The following is a 13,037-nucleotide window of genomic DNA, read 5'->3' as shown; positions in this document are numbered from 1 at the left end:
TTTCGAGTAAGATGAATGCAAACGCGCGGGGGGTTTCTACGAGGGAAAAGCAGGCGACGCTTAAGCCGCGCGGAGCGAAGCAGTTCAGGGCCGGGCGCGCGAGATAACGGAGCAACGCCGGAGGACCGGTTTGCTTCCGGTCGCTCTTAGAGGGCGCAGGGGCGAGCAGCGCGCTTGCGCCGGGCGCTGGTGGGAGCTGGCGCAGAGATTTGTTCGCAGAAGCCGGAGCTTTAGCGGGATTTGGGGCTTGGAGGGCGTTTGGGGGTTTGGTTTTCGTTTCCAAAGAGGTTCATCAAAAAAGCACTAGCTTGGGAGTTCGGGGGCGCGACGTACCTCGGCCGCGCGCGTTAGCCCAACGCCCGCCGCTGGAGCAGCAGCCCCGAAAGCCGTACGCGTTTTGCGGCGCGGAGAGGTCCGGCGCTTCTCCGCTTGCGAATTCGTGGGCGCTTAGGTCTTCCGCCGCGCCGAGATCGCGCGTAACCCGGTGGGGCGGCGGGCAGTAGGCGCCCCGATTCCCTTTTTCGGAGAGCCCGGGCGTTCGCCGTGCCGGTTTTGCAGCTTCGGTGGCGGCCAAGCTGTCACTTACGGCTTTTCCTTGTGTTCGTTTTTCTAGGAAGCGTGACGTGATGCAGAACATTATGCAAATCTTGGAGTCGGTCCAGTTAAAGTGGGAGCTGTTTCAGAGCTGGACAGACTTCTCCAGGCTACATCTTTCCAACAAACTGGCCATTTTTGGCATCGGTTACAACACGCGCTGGAAGGAGGACATCCGCTACCACTACGCCGAGATCAGCTCGCAGGTGCCCCTCGGCAAACGGCTCCGGGAGTATTTCAACTCGGAGAAACCGGAGGGCCGGGTTATCATGACCAGAGTGCAGAAAATGAACTGGAAAAACGTTTACTACAAATTCCTAGAGATCACCATCAGCGAAGCGAGATGCCTCGAGCTGCACATGGAGATTGACTGGATACCTATCGCTCACTCCAAGCCGACCGGCGGAAACGTCGTGCAGTATTTATTGCCGGGAGGGATTCCCAAGAGCCCGGGTTTGTACGCCATCGGCTACGAAGAGTGCCACGAGAAGCCCCACTCGCCTCTCGCGGAGCACAGGGGCCCCGACGCCGGCAACGAGGCGCCGGGGGAGATGGACGTCCCGTCGCCGCAGGCCTCGCTCCGGGTGGAGATGGAGGCGGCCAGAATTATCTACTGTTACCTCGGCATTGCCGAGGTGAGGACTCTCCAGCAGTGCCTGTTTTTACACTTTCAGGCAAACACCAAAACCTTCAGCAAAGAGTGGGTTGGGATCAATGGGTTTTTATCTCAGAACTGCATCGTAGACCCCGGCGTGTCGCCCAAATCCATCTACATCAAATTTGTGGAAGTGGAGAGGGATTTTCTTTCCGCTGGCTCTTTGGTAGAGTGCCTGGAAAAAGCCATCGGATACCCCTTAAAGTTTAACAACTGAATCTCGTCCTTCATAAGGATTAGGGCTTCTGCCTGTTCTCCATCTCACTACCAGACGCTTTGGGATCCTGTCTGTTCGCCGTCGGGCAAGTCGGACTTTCCGAGGGAAAAGGATTTCGGAGTGAAAGGTGCTTGCAGACGGTTTCGGGGGGAAAATAAATAAATAAATAAATAAATAAATAAATAAAACTCGTGCCGGGCAAGGCGGATATCCAGCCAGCTTGCCGGGCGGACCAACTGGTTTTATACGGAGCAGCGCTGCGATGAGAGCCCTGTAGACGAACTGACTGTAGGTACATTCCACATCGGACAGAGCGGATACTTTGCGTTTCATCCGAAAAGCTTTTTTTTTTTTGTTTGTTCGTTTGTTTGTTTGTTTGGGTTTTTTTTTTCCCACAATGTTTCATTTTTACACATCCGTCTCTATATAAGTGTTATTACAGACCTGAATAAATAAGCAATAGATAACGGCAAGTTAAACCTTGAGTCACATTAAACGAGACTGTTTTTCAACGCCACCCTTAGATACTCTTGTATATAATTTAGCGTTTCACTTTTTTCACCCACCGAGTGTTCTCCTGTCTCCAAACAGTGTTGCCTGCAAAGACTTTTGTTTCCGTGATGTATTCCACTTTACTAGTAGTGTTGCCATATCCGCTTTTTATTTTATTTTATTTTTTAATGTTAAAAGAATTCCTGCCCCCCCCCTTTTTTTTTCCCCCCTTCTTCCTTCCTTTTTTGTTGTTGAGTTCTAGTTTAGCCTCTTTGTGGCCGTGAGAATAACCTGGCAGCTGGGAAACGTTTTGTCGAACCACGCTTATCGATACAATCAAAGCTGTGAGCATCGGGAAGGGGATCTTGGTGGGCGGGAAGGGGAGGGCTCGCGGGCCGGGAAGCAACATTTAATGCCTTTTCGGAGATGTTACTATATAATAAGCCCCATTATCTTGCTGGCCGGCGCTGGCCTTTTGGTTTTTTTTCGAAAACTCATTGATCCGTGGAAGTTGTGACATAACGATGAATGTGTCGGTCCTAATAAAATCGAGCAAAGGCACACGGGGATGTCTTTCTCTTCCTGAGCGCGATCGCTAGGGCTCGCATGACGGCGGAGGAGGAGGGTCCCGAAGCCGCGGCCGTGCTGGAGGACGCCGGAGCCCCGGCGGAGGCGCTCGGAGGGGACAAAGCGGCGGCCGAGTCGCCTCTCCGCCGCCACCCCTCGGCCTCCTCGCCTCGACCGGCCGAGCCGCGCTCGGAAGGAGATCCGGAGGAATTCGTAGCGAAAAGGGGGGAAAAAAAGAGCCGGGGGGGGGGCTTTTTTACAGGAAACGCGGCGTTCGCCAGGGCCCGTTGGGGATGCTCCTGCCTCTCCCAAGGAGACTTCCCGCCGCTGTTCCCAGCAGAGGGCATCCGGCCGCCGGGAACCGGCCTCATCCCTCCGCTGCGATGAGTCGGGAAGACGCGGCGCCTCCGGAGCGCTTCCCGGCTCGGAAAGCCCGGCTGGTTCCCGCGAGCCGGCCGAGGCCAGAGCGGGGCTTAATCCGCCGCCTCTAATCTCTCCGTTCGTATTTAGAGATTTTCCCCTCCCCGCTCCCTGGCCTGATTTGATTTAAGAACATGTTAAAGTTGTTACTCGCCGCTCCTAATCCGATCGAGCGGCGGGGTGATTTCCCTAGGCCGGGGCCGCTGCCGAGAGCCCCCCCCGGCCGCGCCGGGATTAACCCCCCGGCCGCGGATGCCCGCGGGGGAACGTCGCCCGGCGCGGGGACGAGGCGGCGGCGACGGCGCCCGGCAGGTTCTCGAGCCGCTCGCCGGGGAGCGGGGGGAAAAAGGGGTCGCAAAAACCGCGTCCTCGTTTCGGGCGCCTTTCCCGCCTGTCCGACGCCCGTCGGGCCCCTCCAGCCGGGAGCTCAGGGGAAGGGACCGGTCGGCGTGAAGCCGCTTCTTAGCCGGACGGGCGAAACGCTACGGCCGCCCGACGTTACGGAGCCTGAAGACGTTAAATCTGGGCGGCCCTGGCCCCGATCGCGGCCGTACCGGTGGCCCCGGACCAGCGGGTTCCCGCGCCGCCGCTCGGGGCCGGAGCCGCTCAGGGACGTCGCGATAACCTTGATCCCTTCGGCCCCGGCTCCGGTTTAGGGCAAAAAGGCCCCGAATCGGGCAAGCTCGACGGCCCGTCCCGACTGCGCTCCGCGGGATTATTCCTCGCCAACGTGGGGGTTGAGGCCCCCAAAACCTTCCCACCTTGCCCCAAAAAGCCGGGCTGCGGGAGGCCAGCTTGGGGCGGCAGGCCACGCCCCCCCCGCCCCGGGAGGCAGCCACGCCCACAGGGAGATAGCCACGCCCACAGGGCGGCAGCCACGCCCCCGCGGGTGGTGACCCCGCCTCCCGGGGGCGGGAGGCCACGCCCCCACCTGCGGTGCCGCCCCACCTGGGCGCCGCCCCCGGCCGCCGTCGCCGCCGCCGCCGCCGCCGCCGCCGCCGCCGCTGCGCCGGCACCTGCTGCGCTGCGCTGGGCTGGGAGCGGCGGCGGCGGCGGCGGGGGGCGATGGTGGCGCCGGCCGCGCTGCTGGCGCTCGCCGCGCTGCTGGGTGAGCGGGGCGGCACCGGGAGCGGCGCGGCGGGAGGGGGCACGGGAGCTGCGGGGAGCAGGGGCGGCGGGCCCCGGGCGGGGCGGCGGGGCCGGCGGCGGGGCAGGGGGGAGCTGGGTCCGTCTGGAGCCGCAGCGCGGTGGGGACGTCTGCGTCGCCCCGGCGCCGTGGGGACGGAGCCGCCGCCGGGACGGAGCCGCCGCGCCGTCTCCCCGCAGCCGTTTCCCGGCTCTTTACAATCGCCTTTTTTTTTTTTTTTTAATCCCCGCGCGGAAACCTGCAGCATCGCCCGGGAGCGGCAAGGCGCCCAGAGGCGGAGGCGATGGGCGCGAGGGGCCCGCTTTGCCCGCCGGCCCCCGCCCGGCTGCGGCGTCCCGCGCTGAACCTGTGAACGGAGGTTACGGGCGGCTTTTCCCAGCGGGAAGGTGCGATGAGCCGCGGCCTGAACCCTGGCGTGGGTCCCCGCCGGGTGATTTTTGGCCTCTTCCCGCAGGGCGTTAACCCCCCCGCCCCCCCCCCCCATCCCCGGGGGGGACCGGCCACCGCTCCGTTTTTCCCGACGGGATCGGAGTGAGAAAAAGAGCAACGAGGCGAAGGGGACGATGCTCTGTGGCCCCAAGCCGTCGCGTTGCCTCAGCGCTCCCGCAGCGGGGAAAAAAACCCCAAAACCCGAAAAAAGGAGCCGGGGCGCAGCGTCGCGAGGGTTAAAGTGAGCTCACTGCTTGCTATCTATAGCAAGATAGATAGTTTTTTTTTTGTTGTTTTTTTTTTTTCCCCTGAATTTGACTCTCTGGAGGATACGGCGCTTTTCTGCCCCTGGGTCGTGAGAAAAGCGGCCGGGGATTTTCCCAACAGACCTCGCTCTTCGGACCCGGCAACTCCTATCTGCTAATTTATAAATAGCGCGAGCGAAGGCACGGCCGGTGCCGCTTCCTTGGAGAGGTCCAAAAAAAAAAAAAAAAACCAATAATAACCCCCAAAAACACACCAAAAAAAAAAAAACCACCCAACGTTTTCGTGACCTTTCCGCCAGGCTTGGGGGGCAGTTTTTCCGGCTGGCTTCCCGCTCGCTCCTGTTTACGCTCCGCAGGGCCGCGCACCAGCCGGGCTCTATCATATTAAATCAAAGCTCTTGGTTTAATTTCTGTCTCGCTTTCACGGCACCTAATCGGCTTAATCCTATCGAGCGAGGCCACGGCAAGAAACCCCCCCCCCCGGCTTCGGCCTTTAATTCCCCCATGTTTCATAGCTCCTAGGGTGGGAAATCGGGTTGCCAGCAAGAATTGGGGCTGGGAGAAGCCCGGAAAGGTCGGGAAACGCGTTTGGGGTGTTTTTTTTGTTGGGCCTCGAGGTTAAACGCCCTTGTTGCGCAACGAGCTGGGGAAACGCGAGGAAAACGGTGGCAGAGAAAGTTTTGGGGTGTATCCAGGCCGGTGGCTTGGGTACAATAAGGCAGATTGGGTCCACGGCCCCGTTTCAAGGCGTTTCCACCCATTCGGGGCCCAATTCCTGCCGCCGGCTGGAGTTTTTGCTGCGTTTTGAGTTTTGTTTCTGCAAAACGTTGTCGCAACCTCCAGGGAAGCTCCAGCCCGGCCCTGCCCCGCGGTGTTTCCTGCGGCGGGTGGAAATCTTGCTGAAATTCAAGGTTTATGTCCCTGCTGGCACTGACATACCCCGAAAGCCGGGATTTAATAGCCCGCGGGAGCAGCCCTCCGTCCTGGTTTTTGGGCTGAGTCTACCCCGTGTCCATCCGCACCCTTTTTTTTTGGGGGGGGAGGGGGAATATTAGAAAAAGAGGTTCATTGCTTGCCGATTCCCATGGGGACGCTCTGCCCAGCCTCGGGGACAGACGTTGGCTTAGTTTCTTGGAAAAAAGGGAAAAAAACCACTGGCAGATGGGCCGGAGCCGCGGGAATCCCTCTGCGGCCGGGCGCTTAGCTGGGCGCATCCGGCCGCGGCGTCCCCGACCCCACCGGCGCGAATCAAATCGCTTTTGCCGCTGCCGTTGGAGGGTCGCGCGCTCCGCCGGCTCCGTCCTCCGCTCGGTATCGGCGACGAGGCCAAGCGTTCCGTTTTCGGGAGTGTTTTCCCTCAGAGCAGGTTTTTCCCCGAGATAAACCTTAGCTGCGAACTTGTTTTCTCCCCCGCGAGCTCGGCGATGTCTCCGGAAACGGCCTTTGGGGTTTTCCCCGATCCTTTCTCTGCCCTGTCCCTTATTTCTCCTAATTTCTTATTAGCTTGGGAGTAAGTCGCCTCCGGGGCTTTTCGGGGAGATGCCGGGGCCGGGGCAGGCATGAGGCTGGTTTTGGCCCCGGCGGGCGCCCGATTCCCGCGGGGCAGCGCCCGGCACGCGCTGCCAATATGCGTATGCCCGCGCGGGATTAATTTTTAGAGCCGATTAAAGCATTAGGGGATTTGAGGCGGCAAGGTGGCGAAAGCTGGCGCCGGGGCCGGGAGCCCTGGCCTCGGCCTTCCTCGCCTCGAGGAAGAGGAGCGCCAGGTGTCGCGGCCGCTGGGACGCTCGAGTTGGGGCCCACAGCGGTTTTAGTTATTTTGATCCAGCCTCTCGCAGGCGTGGGATCGATTCCCCAGGAAATCTCCCCTCGGGCGCCTCAGCGCCGGCGTTGCGTCTCTTCCCAAAGCACTGGGGGTGCCAGGAAAGGAGCTGGGGTCTCCCATATCGCCGCGCGGTGCCGGGGAACTGCGCCGAGGTGGTTGACACTGCGGCAGCGGGGCGGCGTTTGACTAGTCATCATTAGGGTTCAGAGTTAACACGCACTCGTGACAGCAAAGGGAGCTTGGCGAGCCAGACCGGCTGGGTCACAGGGGAAATCCACTGGGATTACGGCTGCCAGTGATACGGGGCTCGGCACTAAGCACTTGGAAACGTGTTGAAATTAAAGAAGAAAAGCGCCAGGCACCAAATAGGGACAGAACCGAAACGCGGCCGGCCCACGGGACTGGGGAAGGACGATTTGCCGGGCGCTCGGCGCCGGCTATCTTGGGACAATTTGGGCCCCGTCCCCTGGGACTGGCCGGCGCGCTAAGGAAATAGCTGCGCGATGACAGGCTCCTTCTCGCTGCCGGCCCTGGTAACCCCGCGCGCGACGATATATTTATTCGGTGACGTAGCCCTAAGAAAGATTTCCGAGCCCGAGGAGGGGGCCAAACCCGCCAAAAGCGAAGGGAAACGCTTTGCCCTCCCTAAATTCGGTGGGAAGTTGAGTTTTCCCCCTGGTTTTCCAGCCGGTGACTCCGGAGGCTTTTGGGGCGAGCGGCCCCGGGCAAATCGGTCCCGCGGGGATGCTGGGCTCCCCGGCGAGTCTCTGGAGGGGCTCATGCCCGCGGCTGGGCGCTCGTCCCCTGGGAAAAGCCCTCCGGAGCCCCCCAGCTCTGGGGGAAAAAACGGCTCTTGAAGAAAATATTTCCTCTGGCCGAGGCTTGATGCCAGCCGCTTGGCGGCCCGAAATATGGAGATTTAATGTTTAATAACAATAATAATGTTTAATAACAGAGCGGGCGGGGGTGGAGATGGGCGAGGGTGGCCGACTTCGGCTCCATCCGAATATGCTCGGGCGCCCGGAGCCACCTCGGTGCCGGGGGGGCCCCGCGTCCGGGAGCCTTGGGAAGGAAATCCTGCAGGTGCCGGACCTCTCCCGGGGAAAGGCCACTTTCTCGGGAACAAAAGAGGGAGAAACGTGCCGTTTCGCACGGGAAGTCGCGAGCGGGAACGTCGCCCCGGTGTATTTTGTGGTTGGTTTTTCTCCCCTCTGTGCCCTCAAAGCCGGGCTAGTTCGCCGGGTAATCCGCCTCCAAAAGGCGTTTTGGGGATCCTGCTCTGGCGCGCGGCCTCCTGCGCTCGAAACAGGGGGATGTGTAGGCGTTTGCCAGCGCTGGGTCATCCCCCCCCCAACCCGGCCGCTGATTTTTCCCGCAGAAAAATCCCGTTCCCAGCAGTTTGAAGCTGTGGAGTTGGCCCCCTTTCCAGGTACTGCTGCTCGGCTCCGTGCCGGGAAGCTTTTGGAAACGGGAATCCGGCCCCGGCGCGGTGGTCTCAAATCCCCCCTCCCTTCCCCGTTTCGGGGCATTTCGCTTTGGCAGCGCTGCCGCCTGGCCGGAAATCTCAACGTTTCACCCCAAACGCCTTATCGGAGCGGTGAGCCAGCTCCGGCCGGGCTCGGGGCCGGTTCTTGTTCTGCCAAGGGGGGTTTTGGGTCGGCGAAGCCGAGCGGGCAGCGGCTCGGCCTCTCGTCCCGGCTCTCCTGGCCGCCGTCGCCCACCAGCGTTTCCCCTCTTGTCGGGACTTAAGGTTTTATGCGCTTAGGACGGGCTTAGCTATTCTTAGGCGGTGTGCCGAGGGCACAAGCACGGGGGAAATGGGCTCGATGAGGGCCGAGGATGGGGAAGGGGGGGGGGGTTAACCTTTAATTCGGTGGGCGCTGCAGCGGGGTTAGGTGGAGCCCGGGCGCCGGCGGCCTCATTGTCTTGGCCGGTTATCGGCCCGCGGCAGAGTTTCCTGCCTAGGAGGAGCGCAAGGAGCCGTCAGGAAACGTTACGGATGTCTGCGGAGGGGGAAAAAACCAGATGCGCTCAGGAGGCTAAAAATACCACGCGGGAACCTGGAGGAGAGGATGTGGCGGGGGGGCGCGGGGGGAGCGGCCGCAAAAAGGGACGCCGCGCCGGGGGATAAACGCCAGGCGAAACCTTGCGCTTGATGCGATGTGTCCCGAGATCGAGATCTGCCCCCCCCCAACACCGGGGGGGGGGGGGGTTTCCTTCCCCCCCCCCCACCCCAGGCCAAATCCCCGCTGCGATGCCGGCCCCGGGGGCCAGCGCTGCAGCCGGCGTCCCGGGAGGGGACGGGGACGGCCAGGGGCGACGGCGCCGAGCGCGGGGTAATGGGTGCCTGGGGCTGGAGGGGGACCCCGCACGCGGCTCCCGGCCGCGGAGGTGTGAAATAATGGAGCCGCTCGTTCACGCTTCGATGCCGTTTCGGAGGATCGATGGCCTCTATCAGCGGGGCCCCAGCGCGGGAAAACACCGGCCCGGCACCAAAAGGATGCTCCTTCCCCCCCGACGCCGTGGCAGATCCCCGGGGGAAACCGAGGCAAAGCGTTTCCGGGCTGACCTGGCTTGAGGAGATTACTTTCCCGTTGATCCTTTCTTGGCAGGACTGGGAAATAATCCCACCAGCAGCGTCACCCCCCTCTCCCTGCCCCGTACACCTTTTTGCCGGCGCCAGGGGCGAGCACCGCTCTCCTGGCCGCCCCCCGGCCCGGTTTTGGGGGGTATTGGCACGGCCGGGATAGGCCGGGGTGTATTTTCTGCCATGGATTTGGCGCGCTTGGTTTTTTCTGGGTGCAGAAGCGACCCGGCGCGCGGGCGGCGTCAGGGCAAGGCAGGTGGCCTATAAATAAGGCCGGCCGGCGGCTTACAGCGGGGACGTCGGGGGCGTCCCCGCAGGCGGCCAAAACGACGGGGAGGGCAGGGCGGAGGCGTGCGGGGCCTTCGGGTGCTCAGGGTGCTGCGTTGGGCTATACGGGTGTCACCATCTCCTCCCCCCCCCCCCCAAAAAAAAAAAACCCCTTTGGGCTGGGAGCAGGGGGGCTGCAGCCTGGGTCCGTCCTGGGAGTGACCGGGCGGAGATTTGAGCTGGGCAGCGACATCCCGCGAGCGTTTTGGGTGGCACCGGCACCCGGAGCCGCTTCCTCAGCTCGACGCTGGCTCGGGCATCCGGCGAAAGGGGCATCGAGCGCCTTTTCCTGTTGTTGCCAGCTCTTTTGTCCAGCGGCGGGATGGGGGGGGGGGAAGGCCCGGCCAGGAGGGCGACGTCTTGCGCCATTGTCTCGCATCCTCCGCGCCGCGGCCGGAAACGGCCCCGCCGCCCCTTCCCCGCACCAAAATGCTGCAAACAAGCCAGGAAAAAAAAAACAAAAAACCCAAAAAGACTGGGAGAGGGTCACAGCCTGCCTCGGCGCAACTTCATTTGCCTTTTCCCCCCCGTTTCTGCCGCCCTTAAGCTGAGGTGAAGAAGGATGCTCGGCCAGCCGGGCTGCGACCGGGCCTCGGTGCTGCCGGGCAATCGGTTAAATAGGTTGACTTGGTTTTGGGGTTTTTTTTTCCTTTTCCGGCCCCGGGGCCCTCGGCAGGTCTCTCTTCGGCGATGCTGGAGGTGCACGTGGCGAGCGGCTCCGTCTTCTCCGTGGAAGGGCAGCAAGCGGTCCTGCCCGTCTGGTACACCAGCCAGTCGCAGAAGAAACCCTACGTCACCTGGCTGCTGCACAAGCCCGACGCCGACCCTTTCCAGGTGACCGGCGGGCGCGGGGACGTCTCGAGACGTCGGTGGGACCAGAGCTGACCGCCGGCCGCTCGTGAGAACGACGGCTACGCAGCCGAAATCCCCGGAGACGGGCTTTCCGGGCGTCCAGCGCGGCGTTTTCTCTTGGCAGATCTTGACCTACCTGGACGGGGTGGTGAAGGTGGAGGAGACGTACCTGAAACCCCGCGTCGGCTTCCTCTACCCGCTGCTCTCGCACAACCTCTCGGTGCTCATCAACCGCACGCAGGAGCAGGACTCGGGCCAGTACATGTGCACGGTCAACGTGGTGGATGACGTCATCAGCACGGGCAAAAACGTCGGCATCGTCAACCTCACCGTGCTGGGTAAGGGGGGCGGCCGCGGGAAAGGCGGCGGGTTTTTTCCCGCGGCCGCCCGCCTCCGGGAGAGGGTGCAGCGCGGCGGCGGTGGCGCGTCCCACCGTTTTTTCCGCTCAAAAGCGTGCCCGTCCGCAGTGCCGCCGTCCGCCCCGGCCTGCCGGCTGCACGGCAGCCCCTCCGTGGGGGGCAACGTCACGCTGAGCTGCGCCTCGCCGAAGGGCAAGCCCCTGCCCGCCTACCAGTGGCAGCGCGCGGCGCCCGCCGCCCAGGTCTTCTTCCCGCCGATGCAAGGTGAGGTTCGCTGTCGGAAAAATTGCAGGCGGCGGGAGAAAAGGTGGGGAGGGGGAGGAAAAAAGAAAACCCCAAAAAGCAAAATCGTCCTCGGTGCTTTCACCTTAACTCTGCCCCCCGCTGCCGGGAAGGGTGGGAGGCGGCGGGAGGCAGCGCGGCACCGAGGTTTCTCCTCCCGCAGACCGAGCCAGGGGGACCCTCAAGCTGACCAACCTCTCGCTGGACATGTCGGGCGTCTACGTGTGCGTGGCGGAAAACCGAGCGGGTTCGGCCGAGTGCGACATCACCCTGGAGGTGCTCTCGAGTGAGTGGGTGGCCCCAGGGCCCGGCGCCGGCCGTGGGGTGGTGGGGAACGGGGGGGGGGGGGGGCTTTTCCCGGCGGCGAGCTGACGGCCGCCGTGCCGCCCGGCAGGTAGCAACGCGGCCGTGGTGGCCGGCGCCGCGCTGGGCGCGCTCTTCGGCCTCGGCCTCGTCGTCTTCCTCGGCCTGCAGCTGCGCGCCCGCCGGAGGAGGGAGCGGGACGGGCAGGAGGAGGCGGCCAACGAGATCAAGTGAGCGTCCCCGGCTGCGCCCGCGCGTCCCTTGCCGCCGGCCGGCCGCTCCTTTGGGCCCCCGGCGATACGGGGCGAGCGTCCCGCTGCGCCGCCGCCCGAATTTCACCCCGATTTGGGGGTTTCTTCTATTTCCCCCCCCCCCCTTGCAGGGAAGACGCCGCGGCTCCCAAAACCCTCCCCTGGACCAAAAGCCCCGCGTCGGACGTCGCCTCCAAAACCAGCACTTTGTCATCCGTGGCGGGTACCCGCGACCAAAACCCCGCGGCCCACGGGAGCTCGGCCGGCGCTTCGGTCCTGTCGGCGCCCTACGGGCCGGCCGGGCGCCCGCGGGGCCGCGGGGCGGAGGGGCCCCCCCGGCGGCCCCCGCGCCGCCAGCCCCCCGCCGCCGGGCCCGCCCAGAGCCCGGCCGGCTCGCTGGTGTGATGCTCCCCCCCCCCGCCCCGTCCGGGGTGGGTTTTGGGGGGGGTGGGGGTTGGGGGGGGGAGTTTTTTGGGTGATTTGTTGTTTATTTTTCCCCCCCCCCCCAGCTTTCGACCGCGGCCCACGCGTCTTTGCGCTTCTCTTATTTTCAACCGGACCCCGACAGCGCTGTGTGTGTGTCGCTGTGATTTGGGCGGTTTGGGGGGGGGGCGGTTCGTTGAGCCCTGTAGATGCTCCCGGCCCCCGGGCGAGCGCTGCTGTTTCGGGGTTTTTTTGGGGGGGGGAATTTCTTTTTGGTTGGTTGTTTTTTTTTTTTAACGTATGGTTTTAAATGTAATATTTTTCATAAAAGCATTAAAAGCGTTTCGGGGTCGGGTGGTTTTTGTTTTTTTTTTTTTTTGGCTGGAGCTGTCGCTTTACGGGGCCGCGCGCGTCCCCTGCGGGGGGGGTCAGGCGCGCGGGGACACCGGGGCGGCCGCGCCGCCCGGGCTCCCGCCGTTTCGGGGCGGGGGGGTGGCGTTTTGTGCCACCCCAGGTGACGTCGCTGTGGTCGCCGCCTGTCCGTCCCGTGATGTCGCGCTGTTGGACACCGTCATGCGGCTGTCGGTGGCCTCACAGCCACCGTGGGCGGCCGCCCCACGGGTGTGATGTCACGACGTCTGTGTGATGTCACAGCAACTGACCTGGGTCTATATGACATCACGCAAGACATCATATCTCCTTTATGTCAGTGATGTCACGCGAGCCGACTCGCACCTGCACGACGTCAGGCTGGCCGTCGTGTGTCCGTCAGTGACGTCACGCGAGCCGACTCGCACCTGTATGATGTCAGGCTGGCCGTCGCGTGTCCGTCAGTGACGTCACGCGAGCCGACTCGCGCCTGCACGACGTCAGGCTGGCCGTCGCGTGTCCGTCAGTGACGTCACGCGAGCCGACTCGCACCTGCACGACGTCAGGCTGGCCGTCGCGTGTCCGTCAGTGACGTCACGCGAGCCGACTCGCACCTGTATGATGTCAGGCTGGCCATCGCGTGTCCGTCAGTGACGTCACGCGAGCCGACTC

The 13,037-nt window shown here is 63.2% G+C and overlaps 2 protein-coding genes across 4 annotated transcripts in view; both read left to right on the top strand.

Moving 5' to 3' along the window:
- MSANTD2 (Myb/SANT DNA binding domain containing 2) overlaps positions 1-2,514 on the top strand; it is a 28,238-nt gene extending 25,724 nt beyond the window's left edge. For all 3 annotated transcript variants that reach the window (XM_068916760.1, XM_068916759.1, XM_068916758.1), the window contains one exon: positions 614-2,514. In XM_068916760.1, the coding sequence (XP_068772861.1) occupies positions 614-1,466 (853 nt within the window). In that variant the 3' untranslated portion in view covers positions 1,467-2,514. The remainder of the gene's footprint in view (positions 1-613) is intronic.
- Positions 2,515-3,943: 1,429 nt separating this feature from the next.
- Positions 3,944-11,993, top strand: ESAM (endothelial cell adhesion molecule). The gene is made up of 7 exons (XM_068916897.1): positions 3,944-4,053; positions 10,203-10,360; positions 10,503-10,716; positions 10,846-11,001; positions 11,183-11,305; positions 11,414-11,552; positions 11,705-11,993. Exons 1-7 carry the CDS (start codon positions 4,011-4,013, stop codon positions 11,976-11,978), a joined length of 1,107 nt encoding a protein of 368 aa, XP_068772998.1. The 5' UTR covers positions 3,944-4,010; the 3' UTR covers positions 11,979-11,993.
- Positions 11,994-13,037: the final 1,044 nt, after the last annotated feature.

The sequence above is a fragment of the Struthio camelus genome, chromosome 22 (assembly GCF_040807025.1).
Source record: "Struthio camelus isolate bStrCam1 chromosome 22, bStrCam1.hap1, whole genome shotgun sequence".
NCBI lineage: Eukaryota > Metazoa > Chordata > Aves > Struthioniformes > Struthionidae > Struthio > Struthio camelus.
This window is presented reverse-complemented; position numbering and strand designations above follow the sequence as displayed.

Coding starts and splice junctions, on each gene's coding strand:
- ESAM (XM_068916897.1), top strand. CDS start 4,011: ATGGTGGCGCCGGCCGCGCTGCTGGCGCTCGCCGCGCTGCTGG. Junction 4,054..10,202: donor GGCGCTCGCCGCGCTGCTGG/GTGAGCGGGGCG, acceptor GGCCCTCGGCAG/GTCTCTCTTCGGCGATGCTG. Junction 11,553..11,704: donor GAGGCGGCCAACGAGATCAA/GTGAGCGTCCCC, acceptor CCCCCCTTGCAG/GGAAGACGCCGCGGCTCCCA.